Source organism: Coregonus clupeaformis, chromosome 10, assembly GCF_020615455.1.
Source record: "Coregonus clupeaformis isolate EN_2021a chromosome 10, ASM2061545v1, whole genome shotgun sequence".
Taxonomy (NCBI): domain Eukaryota; kingdom Metazoa; phylum Chordata; class Actinopteri; order Salmoniformes; family Salmonidae; genus Coregonus; species Coregonus clupeaformis.
This window is the reverse complement of record NC_059201.1, coordinates 56,144,342-56,171,964: the sequence shown is the minus strand read 5'-3', so window position 1 is coordinate 56,171,964 and position 27,623 is coordinate 56,144,342. Positions and strand designations below refer to the sequence as shown.

The following is a 27,623-nucleotide window of genomic DNA, read 5'->3' as shown; positions in this document are numbered from 1 at the left end:
GAGTTTACCTTTTTGTATTTTATTCTTATTTTTGCGCTATCTCTATGCACACTCACAGGGCCTTACACACTACACACACTGATACTCCAACACACATACAAACACTCCATCATTTGTTCACAGACACATAATATGCACATATATTTATACTGACTCTACACACACCCACTCACATGCAATAATCATATACGCTGCTAGTATTCTGTTTATCTTATAAATGCAACATGTAAAGTGTTGGTCCCATGTTTCATGAGCTGAAATAAAAGATCCCTGAAATTTTCCATATGCACAGAAATATAATTGATCTCAAATTTTGGGCACAAATTTGTTTACATCCCTGTTAGTGAGCTTTTCTCCTTTGCCAAGATAATCCATCCACCTGACAGGTGTGGCATATCAAGAAGCTGATTAAACAGCATGATCATTACACAGGTGCACCTTGTGCTGGGGACAATAAGGCCACTCTAAAATGTGCAGTTTTGTCACACAACACAATGCCACAGATGTTTCAAGTTTTGAGGGAACATGCAGTTGGCATGCTGACTGCAGGAATGTCCACCAGAGCAGTTGCCAGAGAATTTAATGTTAATTTCTCTACCATATGCCGCCTCGTTTAAGAGAATTTGGCAGTACGTCCAACCAGCCTCACAACCGCAGACCACATTTAACCACGCCAGCCCAGGACCTCCACATCCGGCTTCTTCACCTGCGGGATCGTCTGAGACCAGCCACCCGGAAAACTGATCAAACTGTGGTTTTTCAAAACGGAAGAATCTCTGCACAAACTCTCAGAAACCGTCTCAGGGAAGCTCTTCTGCATGCTCGTCGTCTCCACCAGGGTCTTGACCTGACTTTATCGTGTTCTTATTTTTATATCTAGTGTGTTTTTGTTCTACCTTGTTATATTTAGTATTACATTGTTATTGAATACTGCATTGTTGGAGTTAGCGCTAGCAAGAAAGGCATTTCACTGTGCTTGTGCATGTGACATTAGAACTTGAAACCCATTTAAAGTGAACATTCACCCCTCAATCAAAGTTTGTTCAATGTGTTCATACTTCAAAAGTAGTAAACCACGCTATCTGTTTAGATCCCACTGTATGTACTAGGAGAACATCTGCAGGACTTCAATTTTGAACTGTTCCCTTTTGAATTCCAGGGAAAGTTTTGATTGAGTAATGTACTATGCCCTGTAGGAACTACTGGAGAAGTCCAGCGAGCCCCTGTCCTTCATCATCTTCGTCCCGGAGTGGCGAGATCCACTAACCCCAGCCCTCAACCGCATGGAGACCAGCGCCTTCCGCCGCCACCAGATGTCGCTGCCCGCCTTCGAGCACGAGTACCGCAGCGGCTCGCAGCACATCTGCAAGAAGTGAGTGTGTCCAACGCCGCAGAGTCACTTCCATTGTTCTGACTAGGGTTGTCAAGATAACAGTATCGTGATACTTATAAGTATCATGGCAAAGAAACAAAACATGAAGCAGACTTAATTTCTTGATGAAAACTGTCCTAATGCTGGAAACAAAGTATTGTGTTGTCAGCCAGAGTCACATTTGTTTATTCTTCAACCTATAGCACACAATATTTGACATACACTACCGTTCAAAAGTTTGGGGTCACTTAGAAATGTCCTTGTTTTCAAAAGAAAAGCAATTTTTTTGTCCATTAAAATAACATCAAATTGATCAGAAAGAGTGTAGACATTGTTAATGTTGTAAATGGCTATTTTTTATGGAATATCCACATAGGCGTACAGAGGCCCATTATCAGCAACCATCAGTCCTGTATTCCAATGGCACGTTGTATTTGCTAATCCAAGTTTATCATTTTAAAAGGCTAATTGATCATTAGAAAACCCTTTTGCAATTATGTTAGCACAGCTGAAAACTGTTGTTCTGATTAAAGAAGCAATAAAACTGGCCTTCTTGAGACTAGTTGAGTATCTGGAGCATCAGCAATTGTGGGTTCGATTACATGCTCAAAATGGCCAGAAACAAATAACTTTCTTCTCAAACTCGTCAGTCTATTCTTGTTCTGAGAAATGAAGGCTATTCCATGTGAGAAATTGCCAAGAAACTGAAGATATTGTACAACGCTGTGTACTACTCCCTTCACAGAACAGCACAAACTGGCTCTAACCAGAATAGAAAGAGGAGTGGGAGGCCCCGGTGCACAACTGAGCAAGAGGACAAATACATTAGAGTGTCTAGTTTGAGAAACAGACGCCTCACAGGTCCTCAACTGGCAGCTTCATTAAATAGTACCCGCAAAACACCAGTCTCAACGTCAACAGTGAATAGGCGACTCTGGGATGCTGACCTTCAGAGTTGCAAAGAAAAAGCCATATCTCAGACTGGCCAATAAAAATAATATATTAAGATGGGCAATAGAACACACACTGGACTTTTTCTTTGCAACTCTGTCTAGAAGGTCAGAATCCCAGAGTCGCCTCTTCACTGTTGATGTTGAGACTGATGTTTTGCGGGTACTATTTAATGAAGCTGCCAGTTGAGGACCTGTGAGGCGTCTGTTTCTCAAACTAGACACTAATGTATTTGTCCTCTTGCTCAGTTGTGCACTGGTGTTTTGCGGGTGAATTCATAAAAAATAAAAAGGAGAACGCCGCACACTGCTGGTCTTGTGATTTTATTATAAGATTTCGACCCTTAGGTCTTCATCAGGCATCCATATCCCAGTCGGGGTGGAAGGTCTTATATATAGGGGCAGCACTCAGTGACATCCCTTCCTGAAACAGGAGGTAAAAATATAAGAGGTTCACAATATCAACAATGAATGTATCAAACTATATGACCATACACAAGGAATGTGAACAATAATTACAGTTTTATATACTGGTACTGTGTGTATACAGTGAGGGGAAAAAAGTATTTGATCCCCTGCTGATTTTGTACGTTTGCCCACTGACAAAGACATTGATCAGTCTATACTTATAATGGTAGGTTTATTTGAACAGTGAGAGACAGAATAACAACAACAAAATGACAAACGCATGTCAAAAACCTTCTCACAAAGCTGCTTGGCGATGGTCTTGTAGCCCAATCCAGCCTTGTGTAGGTCTATAATCTTGTCCCTGACATCCTTGGAGAGCTGGGAGGCAATTACTTTTTCACACAGGGGAATTGGGTGTTGCATAACTTTGTTTATGAAATAAATATGTAATTGTTGTGTTATTTGTTCACTTATCTTCCGTTTATCTAATATTAGGTTTTGGTTGAAGATCTGCTAATTCAGTATCACAAATATGCAAAAGTAGAGAAAATTAGAAAGGGGGCAAATACTTTTTCATAGCACTGTGTATGTATGTATGTGTATGTATATATATGTATATATATATATATATATATATATACACAGTGGGGAGAACAAGTATTTGATACACTGCCGATTTTGCAGGTTTTCCTACTTACAAAGCATGTAGAGGTCTGTAATTTTTATAATATGTACACTTCAACTGTGGGAGACGGAATCTAAAATAAAAATCCAGAAAATCACGTATGATTTCTAAGTAATTAATTTGCATTTTATTGCTTGACATAAGTATTTGATCACCTACCAACCAGTAAGAATTCCCCCTGAGGGATCTCCTCCCAGACCTGGACTAAAGCATCCGCCAACTCCTGGACAGTCTGTGGTGCAACGTGGCGTTGGTGGATGGAGCGAGACATGATGTCCCAGATGTGCTCAATTGGATTCAGGTCTGGGGAACGGGCGGGCCAGTGCATAGCATCAATGCCTTCCTCTTGCAGGAACTGCTGACACACTCCAGCCACATGAGGTCTAGCATTGTCTTGCATTAGGAGGAACCCAGGGCCAACCGCACCAGCATATGGTCTCACAAGGGGTCTGAGGATCTCATCTCGGTACCTAATGGCAGTCAGGCTACCTCTGGCGAGCACATGGAGGGCTGTGCGGCCCCCCAAAGAAATGCCACCCCACACCATGACTGACCCACTGCCAAACCGGTCATGCTGGAGGATGTTGCAGGCAGCAGAACGTTCTCCACGGCGTCTCCAGACTCTGTCACGTCTGTCACGTGCTCAGTGTGAATCTGCTTTCATCTGTGAAGAGCACAGGGCGCCAGTGGCGAATTTGCCAATCTTGGTGTTCTCTGGCAAATGCCAAACGTCCTGCACGTTGTTGGGCTGTAAGCACAACCCCCACCTGTGGACGTCGGGCCCTCATACCACCCTCATGGAGTCTGTTTCTGACCGTTTGAGTAGACGCATGCACATTTGTGGCCTTCTGGAGGTCATTTTGCAGGGCTCTGGCAGTGCTCCTCCTGCTCCTCCTTGCACAAAGGCGGAGGTAGCGGTCCTGCTTCTGGGTTGTTGCCCTCCTACGGCCTCCTCCACGTCTCCTGATGTACTGGCCTGTCTCCTGGTAGCGCCTCCATGCTCTGGACACTACGCTGACAGACACCGCAAACCTTCTTGCCACAGCTCGCATTGATGTGCCTTCCTGGATGAGCTGCACTACCTGAGCCACTTGTGTGGGTTGTAGACTCCGTCTCATGCTACCACTAGAGTGAAAGCACCGCCAGCATTCAAAAGTGACCAAAACATCAGCCAGGAAGCATAGGAACTGAGAAGTGGTCTGTGGTCACCACCTGCAGAACCATTTCTTTATTGGGGGTGTCTTGCTAATTGCCTATAATTTCCACCTGTTGTCTATTCCATTTGCACAACAGCATGTGACATTTATTGTCAATCAGTGTTGCTTCCTAAGTGGACAGTTTGATTTCACAGAAGTGTGATTGACTTGGAGTTACATTGTGTTGTTTAAGTGTTCCCTTTATTTTTTTGAGCAGTGTATGTATATATATATATATATATATATATATATATATATATATATATATATATATATATATACACACACACAGACACACACACCGAAGACATCAAAACTATGAAATAACACATATGGAATCATGTAGTAACCAAAAAAGTGTTAAACAAATCAAAATATATGTTATATTTGAGATTCTTTAAATAGCCACCCTTTGCCTTGATGACAGCTTTGCACACTCTTGGTCTTTAGTCTATGTCCTGTGCTGGGGTAGGTAAATGAGTCACATTTATACGTGAAACTGTATTGTGATAACCTCAGTTCTGATTGCCCAAGTTGCCCTTTCGAAAAGGACGCTCCTGGATGCACCCTGAATAGGACACTAGCGTAGTTGCAGTCTAGTTGGAGTTTAAATGTCTTTCTCTCCGTCTCTTTCTCAGGGAGGAGATGTACTACAAGGCAGTCCAAGGCACGGCGGTCATCTTCCTGCAGAATGCCGCCGGCTTCGCCAAGTGGGAGCCCACGCCGGAGCGCATCCAGGAGCTGCTGGCAGCCTACCAGGTCTCCCAGCCAACCTTGGGCTCCCCAGTCCCCTCATCCACCTCCTCTGCGCCCACTACGCCCTCCCCAGCCAGTGCGGGGGGGTCGGGCAACAAAGACTCTACTGCCGCCAAGACGGCACCTGAGCGATCGGCCAGTTTGGACACATCACCCTCTAGCCAGGAAAACAGCAGTAGTGGTGGTAGTAGTGCTCTGGAAAATACTACGCCACCATCCGAGGCAGCCAGCATTTAAAAGGAGGGGAGGGGACATGGGTGAAAGTAGAGTGCGTTTTAGGGATGGGGGAGGGGGGAGAGGGACTCTACAACTGGTGCTGAGAGAGTGGGGTGTGAGGATTTGGCCCTGGACTGCTCGGGCGCTAGGGTAGCCTACGAAGGAGGGCCTCCCCCCTAAAATCGGTTTACTTTCTCTGCCTCGACTATTTCATATTAGTTCTACTAGGTTTTTATGATTCTGGTCATTATTTACTGTAGTATCTCTCATTGCATTTTATTAATGTAGCTAGTGGTAGCGGTACTAGGATTCCCTTTTCTATCATTGTTGCTGTCGTCGTCAGTCATTTTGGGTAATTCCATTCCTTGTTCATTGGCCTTTTGCTGGCACCCTGGGAATAGGGTGCCATTTGGAACATACATTGTGATCTGCTCCCGGACAGCAGGACTTGGCTGTCAGTTTTGACGTGTGGAATTGAAAAAAAAGTCCTTGGAAAAGTGTTGTTGTTTTGTTTGTCCAAATCCCCTCTATCCCTTACAGACGGGAGATGTGTCGTTGGGTGATAAGGCAGCTATGTTTCTAAGCCTACGAACAGTTTAGAGGCAATCCTTGTACATAGGACAGCCATCAGTAAGTTAGAGCAGGGTTTCCCAAGTTCGGTCCTGCTCCCCCCGGGGTGAACGTTTTGGTTTTTGCCCTAGCAGGACATTCAAATAATCAAAGCGTGATGATGAGTTGGATGTTTGAATCAGCTGTGTGGTGCTAGGGCAAAAACCAAAACGTGCACCCAGGGGGGAGCCCAGGACCGAGTCTGGAAAACCCTCAGAGTATTGAATGAGAGAGATTGAGGGCTTTGAAGACATTGCATTTCTTTGTGGACTATTGTTATGCAGTTCACACATACCACAAAGTAGTAGTTCCATATTGGCCAAGTCTCTGCACCGTTTCCATATCTGCACCGTTTCCATATCTGCACCGTTTCCATATCCGCACCGTTTCCATATCTGCATTTTTTTATCGATAAATGCAAATACACAGGCCATTAATACATCTTACAATGGCAATATGTTGTAAACCATTAGTAAGCATTGGCTCGAACAACAGCTGAATTACTATGCCTTTCCCCCTGCGCTGTGTGTAAATCCAAAACAACTGCAAAATGTGTTAAACTGGCTTGTTGAGCAAAATACAGTACGTCCCCTCGCTTATAACCCTATACACTTCTCTAAAATACGGAAAAGCACTAAATGAAGTAATACCTGATGTAAATTATACCCATGTTAAACATAATTTGGGGGAATTCTGTGATTGTGTTCAACCTGGTTGCATTATTTTCACATTGTAGTGCGTGGTATGGCATGAAACATAGAATAGTTATGTTGTTTTTAATCCCTCAATCTCAATTGTATATTTTTATATGTTTACACCAGAATGAGATTAGAACGCATCACTGGGCAGCACAATGAATGTACATTTTTAAAAGGCAAAACAGAAGGTCAACGTTGCGTCCCACATGTCACCATCTTCCCTATGTAGTGCACTACTTTTGACTAGGGCTTATAGGGCTCTGGTCAAAAGTAGTGCACTATGTAGGGAATAGGGTGCCATTAGGGACACCGTCAAAGCGACTCGCCTCAGTCATCTAGTCGAGAGAATAAATGTATAAAAATTTTGAGAAGTTACAAATGTTTATTGTACAATTCCTTCATTATATGACTAATTGTCTCTGTCCTTGTAAACTATGATCATCACGCACTACTATGCCATCTCAGCATAAAGTCTTATCTATAGTCTGAATGCTTGTACAATGAGTTTAGGCATAAGTTTCTTACTAGATATCATCACTTGCCTTTGCCCCATTTGTATATACTTAGGATTGAGGTTTTTATAGATAACTAATTAGGCATGGGGCTGGAGGATAAGGCAAGGTTATGTTTATGCTGTTGCAAATGTATGATGGTTGTCTTGCTCTTTGAACATAATACTTACTACAGGAAGTTTGGCATCGCGCCCAACAACCTGGAGACAAACTCTAGCCATTCGTTCTTCGTCATTTGAGCATTGATCACCAGTCACATACCCTGATCCTAGTATGTTTCTGTCACCAGCAAAACAAAGTGTAGATATTGTACAGAAAATTGGTATGAAGTACGTGTTATTTTTCTCTATGCTACACAATTGTATTGAACTCTAATAGCAAAAATAATAATTGTATGTTGTCTGTTTATCCATGATTTTTTTATTTGAGTTAATTTAACATAATTTAAGATAAATCTGTTTATGTATTATACAGTTTATTACATAGAAATTGTTTTAAACTAAACCAAAGTGTTATTAAAATAAATAAATATATATTGTATGTAAAAGTAGACGTGTGTATAATTGCATTAGTAATGCTTAAGGTGTAACCAGCAAAATTACTACTTGAGTTTATTTTTATAATTCTATTTTTTTGTTCTGGTAAGAGCAGATTTTATGTTTGGAATTTATTTTGCATGACACTTTTGACACTTAAATCATAACAAATATATTTGTATTCTTAAATCGGTTCATAGATTTTTTACATAAAGGATGAGTATGAATACATTCATTTATCCCTATCGGTTTACCCTTATGGTCATTTATTGTCTGTAGATCGTCTGTAATACCATAAATGTTTTTCTCAATGTGATTCCTATGGGAAAGAACCAGGAGAATGTAAATACTGTATGTGCTGAATTCATTCAGTTCCCTAGTCTCCTCTGAGTAAATTATCAATGTTGTGACATATACTCTCCATTGGAACCAGCATAGAGATGCACTGAATCACATTTGCTCCCAGTAAAATGTGTCAAACTATGTATGTTATTTGCATTTCTAATAAACTAGCACACCATAGTTATAGTTTTCAGGCTCTCTTCAAGATGCTGATTTATCTGCTGACATCCCATGTTTTGGGCTTTGAACCATAATTTGAACAGCTCTCACACAGACTTAAAAATATTAGATACCATAGTTTTTCCATTCCCCTTACAGTGCATTCGGAAAGTATTCAAACCCCTTCACTTTTTTTTAAACGTTACAGCCTTATTCTAAAACTTATTAAATTAATGGTTTTCCTCATCAATCTACAGTCGTGGTCAAAAGTTTTGAAAATGACACAAGTATTGGTTTTCACAAAGTTTGCTGCTTCAGTGTTTTTAGTATAATTACAAGCATTCCATAAGTGTCAAAGGCTTTTATTGACAATTAAATTAAGTTTATGCAAAGAGTCAATATTTGCAGTGTTGACCCTTCTTTTTCAAGACCTCTGCGATCCGCCCTGGCATGCTGTCAATTAACTTCTGGGCCACATCCTGACTGATGGCAGCCCATTCTTGCATAATCAATGCTTGGAGTTTGTCAGAATTTGTGGGTTTTTGTTTGTCCACCCGCCACTTGAGGATCGACCATAAGTTCTCAATGGGATTAAGGTCTGGGGAGTTTCCTGGCCATGGACCCAAAATGTCAATGTTTTGTTCCCCGAGCCACTTAGTTATCACTTTTGCCTTATGGCAAGGTGCTCCATCATGCTGGAAAAGGCATTGGTCGTCATTAAATTGTTCATGGATGGTTTGGAGAAGTTGCTCTCGGAGGATGTGTTGGTACCATTCTTTATTCATGGCTGTGTTCTTAGGCAAAATTGTGAGTGAGCTCACTCCCTTGGCTGAGAAGCAACCCCACACATGAATGGTCTCAGGATGCTTTACTGTTGGCATGACACAGGACTGATGGTAGCGCTCACCTTGTCTTCTCCGGACAAGCTTTTTTCCGGATGCCCCAAACAATCGGAAAGGGGATTCATCAGAGAAAATGACTTTACCCCAGTCCTCAGCAGTCTAATCCCTGTACCTTTTGCAGAATATCAGTCTGTCCCTGATGTTTTTCCTGGAGAGAAGTGGCTTCCTCGCTGCCCTTCTTGACACTAGGCCATCCTCCAAAAGTATTTGCCTCACTGTGCGTGCAGATGCACTCACACCTGCCTGCTGCCATTCCTGAGCAAGCTCTGCACTGGTGGTGCCCCGATCCCGCAGCTGAATCAACTTTAGGAGACAGTCCTGGCGCTTGCTGGATTTTCTTGGGTGCCCTGAAGCCTTCTTCACAACAATTGATCCTTTCTCCTTGAAGTTCTTGATGATCCGATAATTGGTTGATTTAGGTGCAATCTTACTAGCAGCAATATCATTGCCTGTGAAGCCCTTTTTGTGCAAAGCAATGATGACGGCACGTGTTTCCTTGCAGGTAACCATGGTTAACAGAGAAAGAACAACGATTTCAAGCACCACCCTCCTTTTAAAGCTTCCAGTCTGTTATTCTAACTCAATCAGCATGACAGAGTGATCTCCAGCCTTGTCCTCATCAACACTCTCACCTGTGTTAACGAGATAATCACTGACATGATGTCAGCTGGTCCTTTTGTGGCAGAGCTGAAATGCAGTGGAAATGTTTTTTGAGGATTAAGTTCATTTTCATGGCAAAGAGGGACTTTGCAATTAATTGCAATTCATCTGAACACTCTTCATAACATTCTGGAGTATATGCAAATTGCCATCATAAAAACTGAGGCAGCAGACTTTGTGAAAATTAATATTTGTGTCATTCTCAAAACGTTTGACCACGACTATACACTCAATACCCCATAATGACAGTGAAAACAGGTTTTGAGACATTTTTGCAAATGTATTAAAAACAGATACCTTATACATAAGTATTCAGACCCTTTGCTAAGAGACTCGAAATAGAGCTCATCCTTGAGATTTTTCTACAACTTAATTGGAGTCCACCTGTGGTAAATTCAATTGATTGGACATGATTTGGAAAGGCACACACTTGTCTATATAAGGTCCCACAGTTGACAGTGCATGTCAGAGCAAAAACCAAGCCATGAGGTCGAAGGAATTGTCCGTAGAGGTCCGAGACAGGATTGTGTCGAGGCACAGATCTGTAGAAGGGTACCAAAAAATGTCTGCAGCATTGAAGGGCCCCAAGAACACAGTTGCCTCCATCATTCTTAAATGGAAGAAGTTTGGAACCACCAAGACTCTTCCTAGAGCTGGCTGCCCGGCCAAACTGAGCAATCGGGGGAGAAGGGCCTTGGTCAGGGAGGTGACCAACAACCCGATAGTCACTGACAGGGCTCCAGAGTTCCTCTGTGGAGATGGGAGAACCTTCCAGAAGGACTCCCACCAATCAGGCCTTTAGTAAAAGTAAAAGGCACATGACAGCCCGCTTAGAGTTTGCCAAAAGGCACCTAAAGACTCTCAGACCATAAGAAACAAGATTCTCTGGTCTGACGAAACCAAGATTGAACTGAATGCCAAGTGTCACGTCCTGTGGAAATCTGGCACCATCCCTATGGTGAAGCATGGTGGTGGCAGCAGCATGCTGTGGGGATGATTTTCAGCGGCAGGGACTGGGAGACTAGTCAGGATCGAGGGAAAGATGAACGGAGCAAAGTACAGAGAGATCCTTGATGAAAACCTGCTCCACCTTCCAACAGGACAACGACCCTAAGCATACAGCCAAGACAATGCAGGAGTGGCTTCGGGACAGGTCTCTGAATGTCTTTGAGTGGCCCAGCCAGAGCCCGGACTTGAACCCGATCGAACATCTCTGGAGAGACCTGAAAATAGCTGTGCAGCGACTCTCTCCATCCAACTTGACAGAGCTTGAGAGGACCTGCAGAGAAGAATGAGAGAAACTCCCCAAATACAGGTGTGCCAAGCTTGTAGCGTCATACCCAAGAAGACTCAAGGCTGTAATCGCTGCCAAAGGTGCTTCCACAAAGTACTGAGTAAAGGGTCAGAATACTTAAGTAAATGTGATATCTGTTGTTTTACATATCTCTTTTTTATTCCTTTTTTTATTTATTTTTTACTTTTACCCCCTTTTCGTGATATCCAATTGGTAGTTACAGTCTTGTCCCATCGCTGCAACTCCCGTACGGACTCGGGTGAGGCGAAGGTCGAGAGCCATGCGTCCTCCGAAACACAACCCTGCCAAGCCGCACTGCTTCTTGACACACTGCTCGCTTAACCCGGAAGCCAGCCTCACCAATGTGTCGGAAGAAACCCCATACAACTGGCGACCGAAGTCAGCTTGCAGGTGCCCGGCCCGCCACAAGGAGTCGCTAGTGCACGATGGGACAAGGACATCCCGGCCAGCCACACCCTCCCCTAACCCGGACGACGCTGGGCCAATTGCGCGCCGCCTCATGGGTCTCCCGGTCACGGCTGGCTGTGACAGTCTGTGATCGAACCCTGGTCTGTAGTGACATCTCAAGCAGTGCGATACAGTGCCTTAGACCGCTGCGCCACTAGGGAGGCCCTCTGGTTTTTATTTTTAATAAATTTGCTAACATTTCTAAAAACCAGTTTTTGCTTTGTCATTATGGGGTATATTATGTGTAAATGAGTGGAATTGATGAGGGGGAAAACAATTTAATCCATTTTAGAATAAGGCTGTAATGTAACAAAATGTGGAAAAAGTCAAGGGGTCTGAATACTTTCCGAATGCACTGTATATATCACCAAATATTTTGTAGAACTAACCCAGCCTGTCCTTTCTAATGGGAGCGAATTAATCATAGTGGACAGAACAAGCAAGGGGATGGGCAGAGCCAAGATCGAGCTAGCGATTGGCGCGTTCTAGCATATTTGCATATTTATCTTAGGGAACACGTACTCTGAAGTGCAATAACTCAGTTTGGCCTTGTAGTCTTAAACAACGCATCTTTTTTAAATGTTGGAAAAGGGTCAAGTCTACAAAACTTAGTCCACTCTGTTCGTAACATATTCTAGTTTTAGGAACAGAAAACTGTATTGAGATCAAACGTTTATCGATGGGGAAATTAGCATAATGTAGGCCAAAATCCATCTCGCGCGATTTCTCCTACTGCCGGCCACTGGGCTTCCTCATCACCATATTTGGTGGTGAGTAGAAATGCCAACCGGATGCTTCATACTTATATCCGGTGAAACATCTGGCTCATTGTTCTATCTGTGATATTACTTTGGGGAAAGAAAAGCGTATACTGTCATGGTAGTCACTACAATCTGAATGTTACGAGCCAATATGCACCCAGTAAGGTGTTATTCCTAGATTAAAAACAGGTGACAGCAGAGCGGAATAGTCGGTATATTCCAAAATATTTGGTGATCGTCATAAATTGCTGCTGGAAGCCCCTACAAAGATGGCGGCTGCAATGGTTTATAAGCCGTCGTCACACGAACACGCTTTTACGCGTGCGCTGAATAGATTTTGGTACCTCCCGTACAATAGATGGCAGTAATATGTTCGTTTTGGTTTCTAGAAACCACATCCTCTAAGTCAAACAAACATTGTGCGGTTAGAAGAGGAGACTTGCTTTTGATGCTGGAATGTTTTGTAAAAAGTTACTCAAGTAAGTAACGAATTTAGAAAAGCATCCAGTCTTATTTAGGACAAACATATTTCAGATCAAAGCGCAATTTGAGAATTGTCCACTTCTGCAACAGCGTCGAGACGGACAGAGAAAAGTTTTCCTGGTCGCTGTCTTCAACTAGCAAGCTACCGCGAGGATCTATTCAATCATCACACCCCAGACTGTTGTCTTCAAATTAATACTTGCTAAATGGGTGCTCATCGAAGTGAGGGACGGAGGGATTGGCTTCAACAAGATGCTGTTGAACAGCCGCCCATACAAACTATGGTGAGCACTAAGCTAAGCATGCATTACAAATAATACTTTCTTACGAATTGTGATTGCTAGACAGTCATGTTACGATAAAGTGCACAACTGAGTCTTCTTAAATGTGCTTCTATCTGGCTAGCTGTCGCAGATTGACAGCTCGAGCTCATTCCTCAACTCTTCCGTGGAAGCGAGGTGATGATGTCATGCGATTGTAATTTCTACAGTTTATAGGCAGGGTATACACTACAAGTTTCTTTCGTCCCAGACGAATTTTCATAAGCGGGGTGAAATCCTAAGAACTTGAGCTAGGATCAGTACGTCGGGACTCTCGTAGTTTTGAGAGCACCGATGATGAGTGTTCCGTTCTCCAGACCCCTGTCGTATGTCCCGATAATGCTTAGCTGTGGTATATTGTCCATATACCACACCCCCTCGGGCCTTATTGCTTAAATATCTACCTGCCCCAGGATCTGTGCGTTAGAGATGTTGAAGATCAGCCTCCCGAGTGGTGCAGTGGTCTAAGGCACTGCATCGCAGTGCTAGCTGTGCCACTAGAGATCCTGGTTCGAATCCAGGCTCTGTCGTAGCCGGCCGCGACCGGGAGACCCATGGGGTGGCGCATAATTGGCCCTGCGTCGTCCAAGGTAGGGGAGGGAATGGCCGGCAGGGATGTAGCTCAGTTGGTAGTTAGCCAGGGTTGTGGGTTCAATTCCCACGGGGGGCCAGTATGAAAAAAATTAAATAAAACATAATAATGTATGCACTCACTAACTGTAAATCGCTCTGGATTAGAGCGTCTGCTAAATGACTAAAATGTAAAATGTGTCTCCAATGCCCAGGAAGCTCCTATTCAAACTCCCTTTAGACAGCTTTGCAAGCGTTGTAATGTCAATATAGGTTAGTTACTCACCAAATATGGAGTTTCACTGAGCAACTATCTCCATTTACTCCCATTACGGCCGGTATGTACTTCCAAAAAAGGTCTAAACAAAAATTTACAAGCATCCCAAAAAATGCCTATCCTGCACTTCCAATGTAAATCACTCATTACTGCTACGCACAGGTCGGACATCTACAACAGCTAACAGGTCTGCTAACAGACCTGAGCCCTACTGGACCGACATCATACGTTACATTGTACATCGGGTTAGGGTAGGATAGGGCTTGTTTTTTATCAATAACAAAGGTACGGGCAGGGCTTGGGTATCACTAAATTGATCGCTAACATTTTGAAGCTGAGCCATTTACGCATTCTCTGCGGCTCAGGACAGTCATATCTGACTAAGATCATAACATGGTGTCAGAAGTGCTTCAACCTCATCAAATATAAGACAGGAAGTTTAGAGAGACAACGTAGCTAACGGCTAACTGCGGTCTCGTGTCTCTTCATTGAGCAGACAGCCCAAGTGGAGCTGTTGCTATGGATACTCAGACTCAGAGCTGCCATGAGCAGAGCGAGCTGGCTGCGTGCAGGGAGTGAGTGATAGACAGAGGAGCAGCTAATGGATTTACTAACAGAGGAAGTTATTTCTGGTTTCAGGCAGGGCCTTAAATTTGGCATAAGCAATCATGCCAGGGTAGGGTAGGGCCTGAATGTCGTGGGCATAGGCAATGCTCAGGCTTAAAATTCATGCCCGTGCAGGGCTCTAATTGGAGGTGCCGAAGAGGCGTTCTTTCGGTTGCTTGTACATCTTTATGTAGACCGTAACGAGAGTAAATGAAAGATAGTTGCTCAGCTAAACTCCATATTTTGTGAGTAACAAACTTATTTTGACAACGCTGGCAGAGCTGTCTAATGGGAGTTTGAATCGGAGCTTCCCGGGTGTTAGAGATTAGACACGTCATACTCATCGTTGACATCTCTAACGCACAGATACTGGGGCGATATCTACCTAGTATTTAAGATGTCCCTTAATGTACTGGAATGTGTGAATCAACATAGCCTTATTCATGTGATGAGAATGTGATGATGACTCTGCTTCATGCAGTGACTCACTCTGGTGATGGCCTAAACTCACCAAAGGCGAGTGTGCGAGGTGTGTGTGATTTATTTGAGATTAGAATGCAGTGTTTTGAATTATAATGACCTAACTGAACCCGGGCGGGGTTGTCCGCTTTGACGCTTCACTCAATTAAAATGTCTGTTTTTGTGTTTTATGGCTGACTCTGTGCATCCTTTGCCTCTTCTTCCAGAATCCATGGAACATCATGATAAAACACAGACAGGTCCATCGCAGGGGCAGACGCTCACAGATGACCATGAGGTAAATTGACTGACTGTTAAAGGGATAGTTCACTCAAACACATTTTTAGTATTTTGTTAATTAGTCCACTTTTAATAGTAATACAATACCAAATATTGTGCATGTCAGCAGTCAAGTTTAAGATATTGCATTTTTAGTACAGAGCAAAAACTGTGATGATTTGTTTTGTGAGAATGACTTCACAGACATATTTTCCAAACGTTGTGATATAGCTAATCTATTCACTTTCTTTGTCTATCTAGCTACACAGATCCTGTTATATCCATGGACCTCCTCCGAACGGTTCTACAGCCCAGCTTCAATGAGGACATTATGGGAGTGTTCAGAAAATACATGAAGGTGAGTCTGCTGGATATATTCTCTTCCAACTTCCATTCATTGGAAATGGCAATTATCCCATTGCTAAGTGAATATCTCCTCGCAGTGCGTACTCTCATGACTTGCATTTGTTTACTCATAACTTCAACTATCGTAATTCTCTCGAGGGGATTTGATCAAATGTTGAATCCTTACTCAACACAGCTTCCATATTGAACATGTTTGTTTTGTGTGCACCAGCTCATGCTTTTTATTAGCCATCTTTAATAGTACCTTTTCATATGATTTAACGAGAGCGCGGAATGGTTTACACCCTTAACAAATCTGAAATGTAAACTAACAAAGTCACTACTTTGCCATTGATATGCTCAAATACTTTGGCATTTACTTGCCTCTGAAATGTGACTCCTTTCTTCTGTGGAGAGCGGTCTTCATAGTATGACTTTCTTTACCGCAGTTCTTCGAGAAAGCAGCCAGCAACGTCAAGGAGAACGTCGGGGACGACGTTCAGACCGACCAGCTGATCCGAGAAGCCTGCAGAAACTGTCTGGAAAATGTAAGAAAGCAGCTAAATGTATTTTAAAGAAGTATCTCTGTGTAGATTGTGTGGTTAACACGCAGAGACGTCTATGTGTAATGTTCATTTCCTGTCCCCTGTCAGGCCAAACATCTCTTCTCAGACGGGGAGAAAGCGGCAGTCGCAAGAACAGGGCCTGAGCCTCCAGTAAAGGTAAAGGAAGGTTTTAAATGAGTGAAGAGAACGATGTCTCTTTCTCAATCCATCTTTCCTCGATTCCTCGCAAAGTGCATTTGAGGAGAGGGCCTTAACTTCTCCTCCATTATGGTTGAGAAGGAGGTGAGGAGATAGGATGCAAGGGATTGCAGAAATACTTATCTAGATAGAGCCCAAGTCTCATATAAATGAAGTTGTCACATAAGTTAAGTTGTTTTAATGTGAACATGATACACTGATTCACGCTTCCAACAAGTTATGTTGTTATTTGAAAGTGAGGATGCTGGCTGGAAGTATGAATGATTGATTTCATTGCATTAGTCTTATTGCCTCTAAATCATAAATAGAGTTCTTGGAGGGGAAGTAGAGAACGCTATCGCTGTCACTTCCATCTCAGCGACAATATCTATTTTCTTACAGCGGGTGAAACTGGAGGATGAGTCCAGTCAAAGGGCCAGCCCTATTCCAAAAAAGGTAACCTAGTCTGCCCTTCTTGTAGAATAAACTTTTAGACTTCATCAAAATAATAAACGTACCCAAAACCCAGAGTAACTGACAATATGGTAATGTATTTTCTTCCAGCGGAAAGGGCGCCCAACCGCTCCTGTCGGTTCTTACGACAAACCTGTTACATATAGCAATGCGTGAGTGTGTGCTCCTGTTCGACAAGACATGGTTTCACCTTTCTGCCAGTGAACAGTTGTTTTCTTTGTCAAAACCTACGCAAAATACAAGTAAAAGCACTGATGCATGAATGCTCAAACTCCAATTCACATATAAGTGATGGTAGTTAGTCGTCCCGCATCTCAGCAATGTAAATCAAGCTTAAGTTGAATATTCAAACATGTATGCTGTAAAATGCCATGATTCATATGCATGTTCACCCAGCATATTCCACTGTTCTGTAGGCCCAGGCCCAAGACATTGGAGTCTGTAAAGCGTGAGGGACCAAAGGTGAGAGTTTGTTAATGCATTTATTAATTAGCCTATATTTCATAGTTCTGTGATAGTCATCGATCGATTACCATGGAACTAAAACTAATTTCTCTCATGCATTCTAATATTTCAAAATATTTCCTTTTTGGATGAAATCAAGATTAAAAGTAGGTAGTTTGTTAATATTATGTCCCATTGATTTGAGTATGATTCCTTTTCTCTATACAATCAATTTATATTCTACAGTGGGACCCTTCCAGACTGAATGAAGAAAGCACATTTGTTCTTGGGTCCAGAGCAAATAAGTAAGTGGAGAATTAACAATGTTCAATTGACTCACACAAAAAATAGAAAGATAATGGAAATGAGTTACATGGAGTGTTACAATGTCCAACTGTATATTTGTCTGCATTGTTTTTATGGTATGTTTCTAATGAATCCCAAAATCCCTGCTTATCTGTAGGGCTTTAGGAATGGGTGGCACCAGAGGAAGGATTTACATCAAACATGCTGAACTCTTCAAGGTAAATCTCTCTCGCGGTCTCTTTCCTTCTCTCTCTCGTGTTGTACATTTGGTTGTATATCAAACATACAGATCTGATCCTACTGCATTATCCCAAATGTGTTTTGAATAACAAAATAAGAGCAATGAAACAGAGAGAAGTAAAGAAGCATCAACTAAAATAAATTTTTTCCAGACGGTTTAATTAGTAATAAACCGTCTGAGAACATGCCGGTTTATTTCTCAAATTTTATGCAAAATTTGTTGTCTCTGTCTAGAATCAAAATCGATATATTTTGTCACAAATGTTAAGAGGTTGAGTAAAAACTATTTAGCTTAGATATTTTTTTTTGTAGTGAATACTTACGGAGAGTTATCAGGAAAGTAAGAAGACAGTTCTTCATTATTTTTACGAATAATATCTGCTGTCCTTGGATATGGCAACAGTTGTTTACTTCAGTTACATGTATTCTAATACCGTTTAGTAATAGACAAGTCTTTGGCGCAAGATTCAAGTGATGTTTCTGTTGTTGTTGAACTTATTCTCTATGCACTGACTCTATGCACTGACTCTATGCACTGACTCTATGCACACACACACTGGTCTCTACACAAACACTCACACACATGTACACTGACATCCCAACACACTACATACACCCACACACGCATAACATGCTCAGTCTATTATCTATCCTGTTGCGTAGTCACCCTACTCCTACCTATATGTACACACTACATAGCTACCTCAATTACCTCGTACCCCTGCACATCGACTCGGTACTGGTATTCCCTGTATATAGCCATATTATTTTTACTTGTTATTGTTTTTCACTATATTTATTCCTCATGTCACTATTTTTATTTTATCAATATCTAAATGAGGCAAGAACTTGTCCGTGTAGACCGATTTTAGGGTGTCCAATCTCTCCAAAAGAATGTGGTGATCGATGGTGTCAAAAGCAGCACTAAGGTCTAGAAGCACAAGGACTGACGCAGAGCCTTGGTCTGACGCCATTAAAAGGTAATTTACTACCGTCACTGGTGCGATCTCAGTACTATGATGGGGTCTAAAACCAGACTGGAGCGTTTTGTATACATTATTTGTCTTCAAGAAGGCAGTGAGTTGCTGAGCCACAGCTTTTACTTAAACATTTGAGAGGAATGGGAGATTCGATATAGGCCGATTTTATACCCAAAAAAAGATCCGGACCAAGGATTGGCTTTTTCAGGAGAGGCTTTATTACTGCCACTTTTAGTGAGTTTGGTACACATCCGGAGGATAAGACACCGTTTATTATATTCAACACAGGGGCGGCCAAGCACAGGAAGTAGCTCTTAATAGTTTGGTTGGAATATGGTCCAGTAGAAAGCTGGAAGGTTTAGAGGCCATGACTATTTTCGTGAATGTGTTTTAACTTTGGAAAGGGGCCTGTAAGTAAGCATTTCACTGTTAGTCTACACCTGTTTATGAAGCATGTGACAAAAAATATTTATTTTGATGATTTGATTTGAACTGCCAGGTGAATGGTTCTAAATACAGTATATATACAAAAGTATGTGGACACCCTTTCAAATGAGTGGATTCTGCTTTTTCAGCCACACCCATTGCGGACAGGTGTATAAAATCGAGCACACGGCCATGCAATCTCCATAGACAAATATTGGCAGTAGACTGGCCTTACTGAAGAGCTCAGTGACTTTCAACGTGACACCGTCATAGGATGCCACCTTTCCAACAAGTCAGTTCGTCAAATTTCTTCCCTGCTAGAGTTGGAAACGTCTAGAAGCAACAACGGCTCAGCCGCGAAGTGGTAGGCCTCACAGAACGGGACCGCTGAAGCACGTAGCGGGTAAAAATCGTCTGTCCTCGGTTGCAACACTCACTACCGAGTTCCATACTGCCTCTGGAAGCAACGTCAGCAAAATAACTGTTAGTCGGGTGCTTCATGAGATGGGTTTCCATGGCCGAGCAGCCGCACACAAGCCTAAGATCACCATGCGCAATGCCAAGTGTCGGCTGGAGTGGTATAAAGCTTGCCGCTATTGGACTCTGGAGCAGTGGAAACGCGTTCTCTGGAGTGATGAATCACGCTTCACCATCTGGCAGTCCGACGGACAAATCTGGGTTTTGCAGATGCCAGGAGAACGCTACCTGCCCGAATGCATAGTGCCAACTTTAAAGTTTGGTGGAGGAGGAATAATGGTCTGGGGCGGTTTTTAATGGTCAGGCTAGGCCCCTTAGTTCCAGTGAAGGGAAATCTTAACAGCATACAATGACATTCTAGACAATTCTGTGCTTTTTGGCAACCGTTTGTGGAAGGCCCTTTCCTGTTTAAGTATGACAATGCCCCGGTGCACAAAGCGAGGTCCATACAGAAATGGTTTGTCGAAATCGGTGTGGAAGAACTTGACTGGCCTGCACAGAGCCCAAACCTCAACCCTATCGAACACCTTTGGGATGAATTGGAACGACGAGCAGAATTTCTATGATCTATGTCATCATAGAAAGTAATCAACATTCTAATCATGCCTCAACATTCTATTGCTATGGTCTCAACCTCTCTCTAAGTCCTTTATGCCTATCCTATTAATACAAAAAATGTCCACCTATTAGAACCTCCTATAAAAATTCCCCTGGCCTCAAGGTTTTGTGACGCTGACATGAATGGACCAGGTAGATGACCTCTTGTTTCATATGTACATTGGGAGCTAAAAACGGAATTGCGGTAGCAGATACAATAAATTATAAACAGTAATCAATCAAATCTAAAAGTCAAAGAAATTTGGAAAGTAATGGCCATGTGCATTGAAGGTTGCATCACTGCTCTATTATGCTAACCAACCTGTGAGTGAGACAACCATCTCCCAGTATCCCCTACCATAAACCATTACAAAGCTTACATGATGTAATAATACTGTGTGTCTGTGTGTGTTTTCAGTATGCGGCTGATGCTCAGGACAAACACTGGTTGGCAGAGAGACAGCATATGAGAGCCACAGGTGGAAAGATGGTAAGAGCTCTGTACCCAACTCTAACCTGGTTGCAGATCTCTTTGTGCTTTAGCCAAACTCCTCTGTCATGTTTGTTGTCATGCAAAGTTGGCTAAAGGACAAACAGGTCTTTGTGGACGACCCTTCCAAATTCGCATACAAATGTGAGTTATACACTGAGTGTACAAAGCATTAGGAACACCTGCTCTTTCTATGGCAGACTGACCAGGTCAATCCAGGTGAAAGCTATGATCCCTTATTGATGTCACTTGTTAAATCCACTACAATCAGTATAGATGAAGGGGAGGAGACAGGTTAAAGAAGGATTTTTAAGCCTTGAGACAATTGAGACATGGATTGTGTATGTGTGCCATTCAGAGGGTGAATGGGCAAGACCAGCGGTTCCCAAACTAGAGGTCGTGACCCCATGAAAATGATTCAACTCTAAAAGATAAAATTCAACCAGAGAGTGCCCTTAGACCATTGCACTTGAATCATTCCTACGGTGAATGGCTAAGCCCGCTACGCTATGAAACCACACACTATTGCAGAGACTTTGATATTACCGGCCGCAATTGATATGGTGAAAGTAATGTGTAGGGAGGCAGAGGCACATAAACTCACATTAATACCTTTGTCAGATAACACTGTTAATCGAATAATTTATGCTATTGCTAGCAATCAAGAGGAAACTGACTGAACGACTCAAACTCCCCAGCTTAAGCTCGGCCCTCACGTTAGCTGTGAGGGCAGAGATGCCCATGCATTGACTTTTGTTCGCTATACATGTTGGGGGATGCTTTTCACAAGGACATATTGTTCTGTCTCACGATTCCCGAGCATGAAACGGCACAGGGGATGTTCAGTGTGCTGCGTGGCTATATTGACGAAAAACCGATTCTGTGGGATCGATTGGTGGACTTTTGCACAGATGGGGCTCCTTCTATGGCGGGACGGCAGGCAGGCCTCTGCACTCTAGTTATGAATGTGTCTCCCTCTGCCATATGGACGCATTGTATGATACACCGAGAGCAACTGATGGCAAAAGAGCTGAGCGCATAACTCTGCGATATACTGCAACAGGTAACTTTGATTGTAAACTACATCAAACCACATCCACTGCGCACACGCCTGTTCACAAAACTACGTGGAGATATGGGATCAGAGCATGACAATGATCTGTTTCACACCAAGGCTTGGTGGTTATCGAAGGGGAGTGTTGGAAAGAGTTTTCACATTGAGAGAGGAACTGTTGTCATTCACAATGGATGTAAAAAAAAATAACTTGGTTGACTTTCTGTATAATGAAAAGAAAATGTCTCCTTGCCTATGTAACAGACATACAGGTATTTGGGAAACTGAAAGAACTGAACGCAAGCATGCAGGGGAAATACAAAAACATTCTACAGATGAGTGACCGACTCAGTGGATTCAGAGGAAAGAAGTATTTTTAAAAGCGAACTATGCCACCTTCCTAACAGAAAACAGCATCAGTAAGTGTCCCACTCGAGTGATGACTGCTCACCTCCAATGCTTGGAAGAGCATTTTGGGACCTACTTCCCAATCCATTGGACTGTGATTCTGGCTCAGTTGACATGCCATTAAGTGAAATCGAACAGCTGATCGAGCTGTCATGTGACCGAATACTGCAGACAACGCATTCACGGGTCACTACGGAGGAGTTTTGGGCCCTGACTCAAAGGGAATACCCTGCCGTCTCCCTCTGAGCATTAATGCCGCATTCAAAACAACTGGGCTCTGAAATCTCCTACTTCAGTGCGTTCAAGACAACTGGGAACTCTGATAAAAACAAGCTTCGACTAGGAAAAATAGTTTTGAATGGTCATCCAACTCGGAATTCCAACTCGGGAACTCGGGCCTCTTTCTAGAGCTCAGAGCTCATGATTTTACCCCGTATTTTTCAAAGTTCCCAGTTGTTTTGAAAGCACCATTAAAAACTCATGGTACCTTTCGCCAGCTCATTGACTGTCATAGCCCCACATTTAAAAGTATGTGATGGTGAGTTGAGAAGATAATCAGAAATACTGTTAATGTTTTTCAATTGACTGCCACAGCCCCAAATAAAGTAAACATTGGCTGTTAATTACATAATTTTATTCACATGGTTGGGGCCGCAAGAATTTTCGCATCAAAATGGGGTCGTGGGCCATAAAAGTTTGGGAACCCCTGGGCAAGACAAAGATTGAAGTGCCTTTTGAACAGGATATGGTAGTAGGTGCCAGGTGCACCGGTTTGAGTGTGTCAAGAACTGCAACGCTGCTGGGTTTATAGTAATTTAGTATGTTAAAAGCTGCTTTTCTGTGTTGGAATGGTGTGTGCATACCCCAACAACAGAATGCTGTGGGCGTATACTGGTCATAATAAATATTAATGTGAGTTGGCCAGCTCATCCTCCTCTAGACCGCTGATTGGCCAGCTCATCCTCCTCAGGAGTATGACATGGTAAGCATTTTCTAAACGGTCTGTGTGAGACAACTTTGAGGTGGGGTTTTTGAAGTTTTTTTTTCTTCTCCAATTTATGCATTGGCCACATTATTTGGGTATGCGTTAACAGAATATGAACATTTAAAAGTTAGATTTTCACTGGACAGTTACTTTAAGCTGCTTTCTGCTTCGTAAGCACTAGCTTCAAACAGCTTAAAATACAATATCTTTGCTTATTGAAAATATATTTCACAGTGGTTTAAGATTGTATGATTCTCTACACTTTTACTTATTTTGTCACAGAAGCTGAAATTAAGCGAACGTGATAGAATTTAGCAACCAGGTAATGGCGGAGCGATTTCTACATATTGTAATGTATGAACAAATGCAAGCTAATCTGAACATTTAATGATTTTATAGGCCTATCTCCTTATCGAAGAGGACGTCCAGGACCTTTCTCTGAGTGACGATTACAAGTAAGGAAAACATTTTGTCGGCCCACATCTTATCCAGTAAGTGTCAATTAATCTGTCATTGAACTGAGTATCTTCGATGGATATTCACTTCTTAAACCAGGCACACTTAACCTGGTGGCCACAGATGAGTTGGCCATAGCCTACAGCTCAAACAGGCTAAATCAAGCTCAATGGGTGTTACACTGGTGTCAGGATGAGATTATGATTCTGTTGTGTGTTGTTTATTTGATGTTTTTTCCAGAGATTGCCCCGACCTGAAAATGACCCCAATTGAATTAAAGCCTTTTACGGTTCCCGGATGGATGATTGAGAAGATGCAGAAGGCCATGGAGGTCCAGAGTTCGGGGAAGGAATAAAATTATAGTTTGCGTGCGGGGAAGAAATCAAATCCTAGTGTGCGTCCCAAATGGCACCTTATTCCCCGTATAGTGCACTAGCTTTGATTAGAGCCATATACTGTAGGGCCGTGGTCAAAAGTAGTGCACGACATAGGGAATAGGGTGCCATTTGGGACGCAAGCCTAGAAAACCACAGAACAGAAAGAATTCATGTCATATCAAATCACGAGCGACTGGACAAGAGTGCCAATGTCTCTTCTGCCTGTGTGGCTTTGGATGCAGTGTCATTGTATACAACTACTGAACAGTGCTCTTTGATAAAGAAATGTGCCCTTTTTTTTTATCCTTACAGTAATGTAACGTTAAAAGGGGCTATATGGCAGGCTATGGCCCCTTGGTAATAGAACGGTCATCTACAAGACTGTATTCTCAATTTTATATTGTAATATGTTTCTACAATATCAGGTGCTTTTATGTTTGTCATTTGCTGTGATTTTATTTCTTACTACAAAATGTATTTAATTTTGTCGTCTTTTTGGATTAGCTGACTATGATTAAAAACATGTGTGCTTGATGATCACTTTGTTATTGTGAAGTCATTTCTATGCTAAATAAATATTTTTATGACTATAGCTATTTTTGGTTTAGTTTTAGTTTGTTGGACATGACATTGTACTTCATGGCATAGACCATGAACTTAGACCATGTCCTTTTTTTCTATCAAAGACGTGAATCAACCTTCACGTAATAAAGCTATTGATTTGTCTATGTCTGGTTTATTCAGTATATTTGTCAGCATTTTTTATATACACTGCTCAAAAAAATAAAGGGAACACTTAAACAACACAATGTAACTCCAAGTCAATCACACTTCTGTGAAATCAAACTGTCCACTTAGGAAGCAACACTGATTGACAATAAATGTCACATGCTGTTGTGCAAATGGAATAGACAACAGGTGGAAATTATAGACAATTAGCAAGACACCCCCAATAAAGAAATGGTTCTGCATGTGGTGACCACAGACCACTTCTCAGTTCCTATGCTTCCTGGCTGATGTTTTGGTCACTTTTGAATGCTGGCGGTGCTTTCACTCTAGTGGTAGCATGAGACGGAGTCTACAACCCACACAAGTGGCTCAGGTAGTGCAGCTCATCCAGGATGGCACATCAATGCAAGCTGTGGCAAGAAGGTTTGCTGTGTCTGTCAGCGTAGTGTCCAGAGCATGGAGGTGCTACCAGGAGACAGGCCAGTACATCAGGAGACGTGGAGGAGGCCGTAGGAGGGCAACAACCCAGCAGAAGGACCGCCTTTGTGCAAGGAGGAGCAGGAGAAGCACTGCCAGAGCCCTGCAAAATGACCTCCAGCAGGCCACAAATGTGCATGTGTCTGCTCAAACGGTCAGAAACAGACTCCATGAGGGTGGTATGAGGGCCCGACGTCCACAGGTGGGGGTTGTGCTTACAGCCCAACACCGTGCAGGACGTTTGGCATTTGCCAGAGAACACCAAGATTGGCAAATTCGCCACTGGCGCCCTGTGCTCTTCACAGTTGAAAGCAGGTTCACACTGAGCACATGTAACAGACGTGACAGAGTCTGGAGACGCCGTGGAGAACGTTCTGCTGCCTGCAACATCCTCCAGCATGACCGGTTTGGCGGTGGATCAGTTATGGTGTGGGGTGGCATTTCTTTGGGGGGCCGCACAGCCCTCCATGTGCTCGCCAGAGGTAGCCTGACTGCCATTAGGTACCGAGATGAGATCCTCAGACCCCTTGTGAGACCATATGCTGGTGCGGTTGGCCCTGGGTTCCTCCTAATGCAAGACAATGCTAGACCTCATGTGGCTGGAGTGTGTCAGCAGTTCCTGCAAGAGGAAGGCATTGATGCTATGGACTGGCCCGCCCGTTCCCCAGACCTGAATCCAATTGAGCACATCTGGGACATCATGTCTCGCTCCATCCACCAACGCCACGTTGCACCACAGACTGTCCAGGAGTTGGCGGATGCTTTAGTCCAGGTCTGGGAGGAGATCCCTCAGGAGACCATCTGCCACCTCATTAGGAGCATGCCCAGGCGTTGTAGGGAGGTCATACAGGCACGTGGAGGCCACACACACAAGCCTCATTTTGACTTGTTTTAAGGACATTACATCAAAGTTGGATCAGCCTGTAGTGTGGTTTTCCACTTTAATTTTGAGGGGGACTCCAAATCCAGACCTCCATGGGTTGATAAATTTGATTTCCATTGATAATTTTTGTGTGATTTTGTTGTCAGCACATTCAACTATGTAAAGAAAAAAGTATTTAATAAGATTATTTCATTCATTCAGATCTAGGATGTGTTATTTTAGTGTTCCCTTTATTTTTTTGAGCAGTGTATATCTGCAGCTGTTCAATTATCCCTTGTATTAAATGTTTTGTATTTATGTTGAATAGACCTTTATCGCTAAAACAATGAAGCAAATATGTTGTTGGAGAAATATTTTGCCATAAAAGCTGTATTGGCTCCTCCAAACAGATCTATATTTTTGTAAGATGTAATTTTCCTAAATACAAGTTTGCACTGATCTGCACTGATCTGTCTGAGAACTGATTGGGCGCGTTCGAGTGGAGCACTTTTGTCAAATCGGTGACCATCGTTGCGCGGTCGTCACTAGTTACCACAGCCACAAAGTCATAAACCCCGGCTATGTCTACAATTTATCTTCTTAAAATTAGATTTTAAACCTAAGCCTTATGCCTAACCTTAAATTACGACCAAATAGCTACTTTTTTATAGCCGAGTTTGACTTTGTAGCTGTGATAACTAGTGGAAACCATGTTGCACTGAGCCTTGCTATTGGAAAACCACATCAGTATCCGTCTTTCGGCTGTAGCAGACGCACCTCCCCGACGTCACTCCTGGACTTTCATTTGCAGTCGGATGCTTCAGCCTTACCACTCAAACAAGCCCAATGGCTGTGTTCAAGCGCATTAAAACGACTGCAGGCGACTGCCGACTGACTGATCTACAAATCACCTTGCATCAAAAATAACGACTCATTATTTGTAGATCAGTCAGTCACAATGATACATTACGGTTTTGATCCTCTCAAACACGTGTGTGGGGTTCATTTCGTTAGTGCAATCTGGGATCCTTGGGACGTCCCCACACTAAACCTTAACCTTAAGTAAGGTTTAAGGCCATGTTAAATTTGCCAATAAAATAGAATATACACCACTTATTATGAAAGCTCATTCCCGCCACCAAAAAAAGAAAATCTGACTACGAGTTATGAGATAGTAAGTCATTATTATGAGAGAGTAAGTCATTATGAGAAATTTAAGTCATAGAGTCATAATA

General features: G+C 42.7%; 2 protein-coding genes across 2 annotated transcripts in view; both read left to right on the top strand.

Annotated features, from left to right (window-relative positions):
- The window catches only part of LOC121575585 (mRNA (2'-O-methyladenosine-N(6)-)-methyltransferase), a 39,786-nt gene extending 31,317 nt beyond the window's left edge, over positions 1-8,469 (top strand). Inside the window, exons 15-16 of the mRNA XM_041888772.2 lie at positions 1,197-1,372; positions 5,250-8,469. Coding sequence (XP_041744706.1) covers positions 1,197-1,372; positions 5,250-5,604 — 531 coding nt within the window. The 3' untranslated portion in view covers positions 5,605-8,469. The remainder of the gene's footprint in view (positions 1-1,196; positions 1,373-5,249) is intronic.
- A 4,395-nt stretch (positions 8,470-12,864) lies between these two features.
- LOC121575583 (deoxynucleotidyltransferase terminal-interacting protein 1) lies at positions 12,865-25,048 on the top strand. Its single transcript, XM_041888771.2, has 13 exons — positions 12,865-13,291; positions 15,467-15,537; positions 15,780-15,876; positions 16,313-16,411; positions 16,517-16,585; positions 17,009-17,062; positions 17,171-17,232; positions 17,497-17,542; positions 17,771-17,829; positions 17,988-18,048; positions 20,969-21,040; positions 23,887-23,942; positions 24,184-25,048. The coding sequence occupies exons 1-13, from the start codon at positions 13,214-13,216 to the stop codon at positions 24,296-24,298; spliced, it is 939 nt and encodes a 312-aa protein (XP_041744705.1). The 5' UTR covers positions 12,865-13,213; the 3' UTR covers positions 24,299-25,048.
- Positions 25,049-27,623: the final 2,575 nt, after the last annotated feature.

Excerpts from the sequence above, each read along its gene's own strand:
- LOC121575583 (XM_041888771.2), top strand. The coding sequence starts at position 13,214 with ATGGGTGCTCATCGAAGTGAGGGACGGAGGGATTGGCTTCAACAAGAT. Across the intron at positions 13,292-15,466 it reads AGCCGCCCATACAAACTATG|AATCCATGGAACATCATGAT; the intron begins GTGAGCACTAAG and ends CTCTTCTTCCAG. Across the intron at positions 18,049-20,968 it reads AACATGCTGAACTCTTCAAG|TATGCGGCTGATGCTCAGGA; the intron begins GTAAATCTCTCT and ends GTGTGTTTTCAG.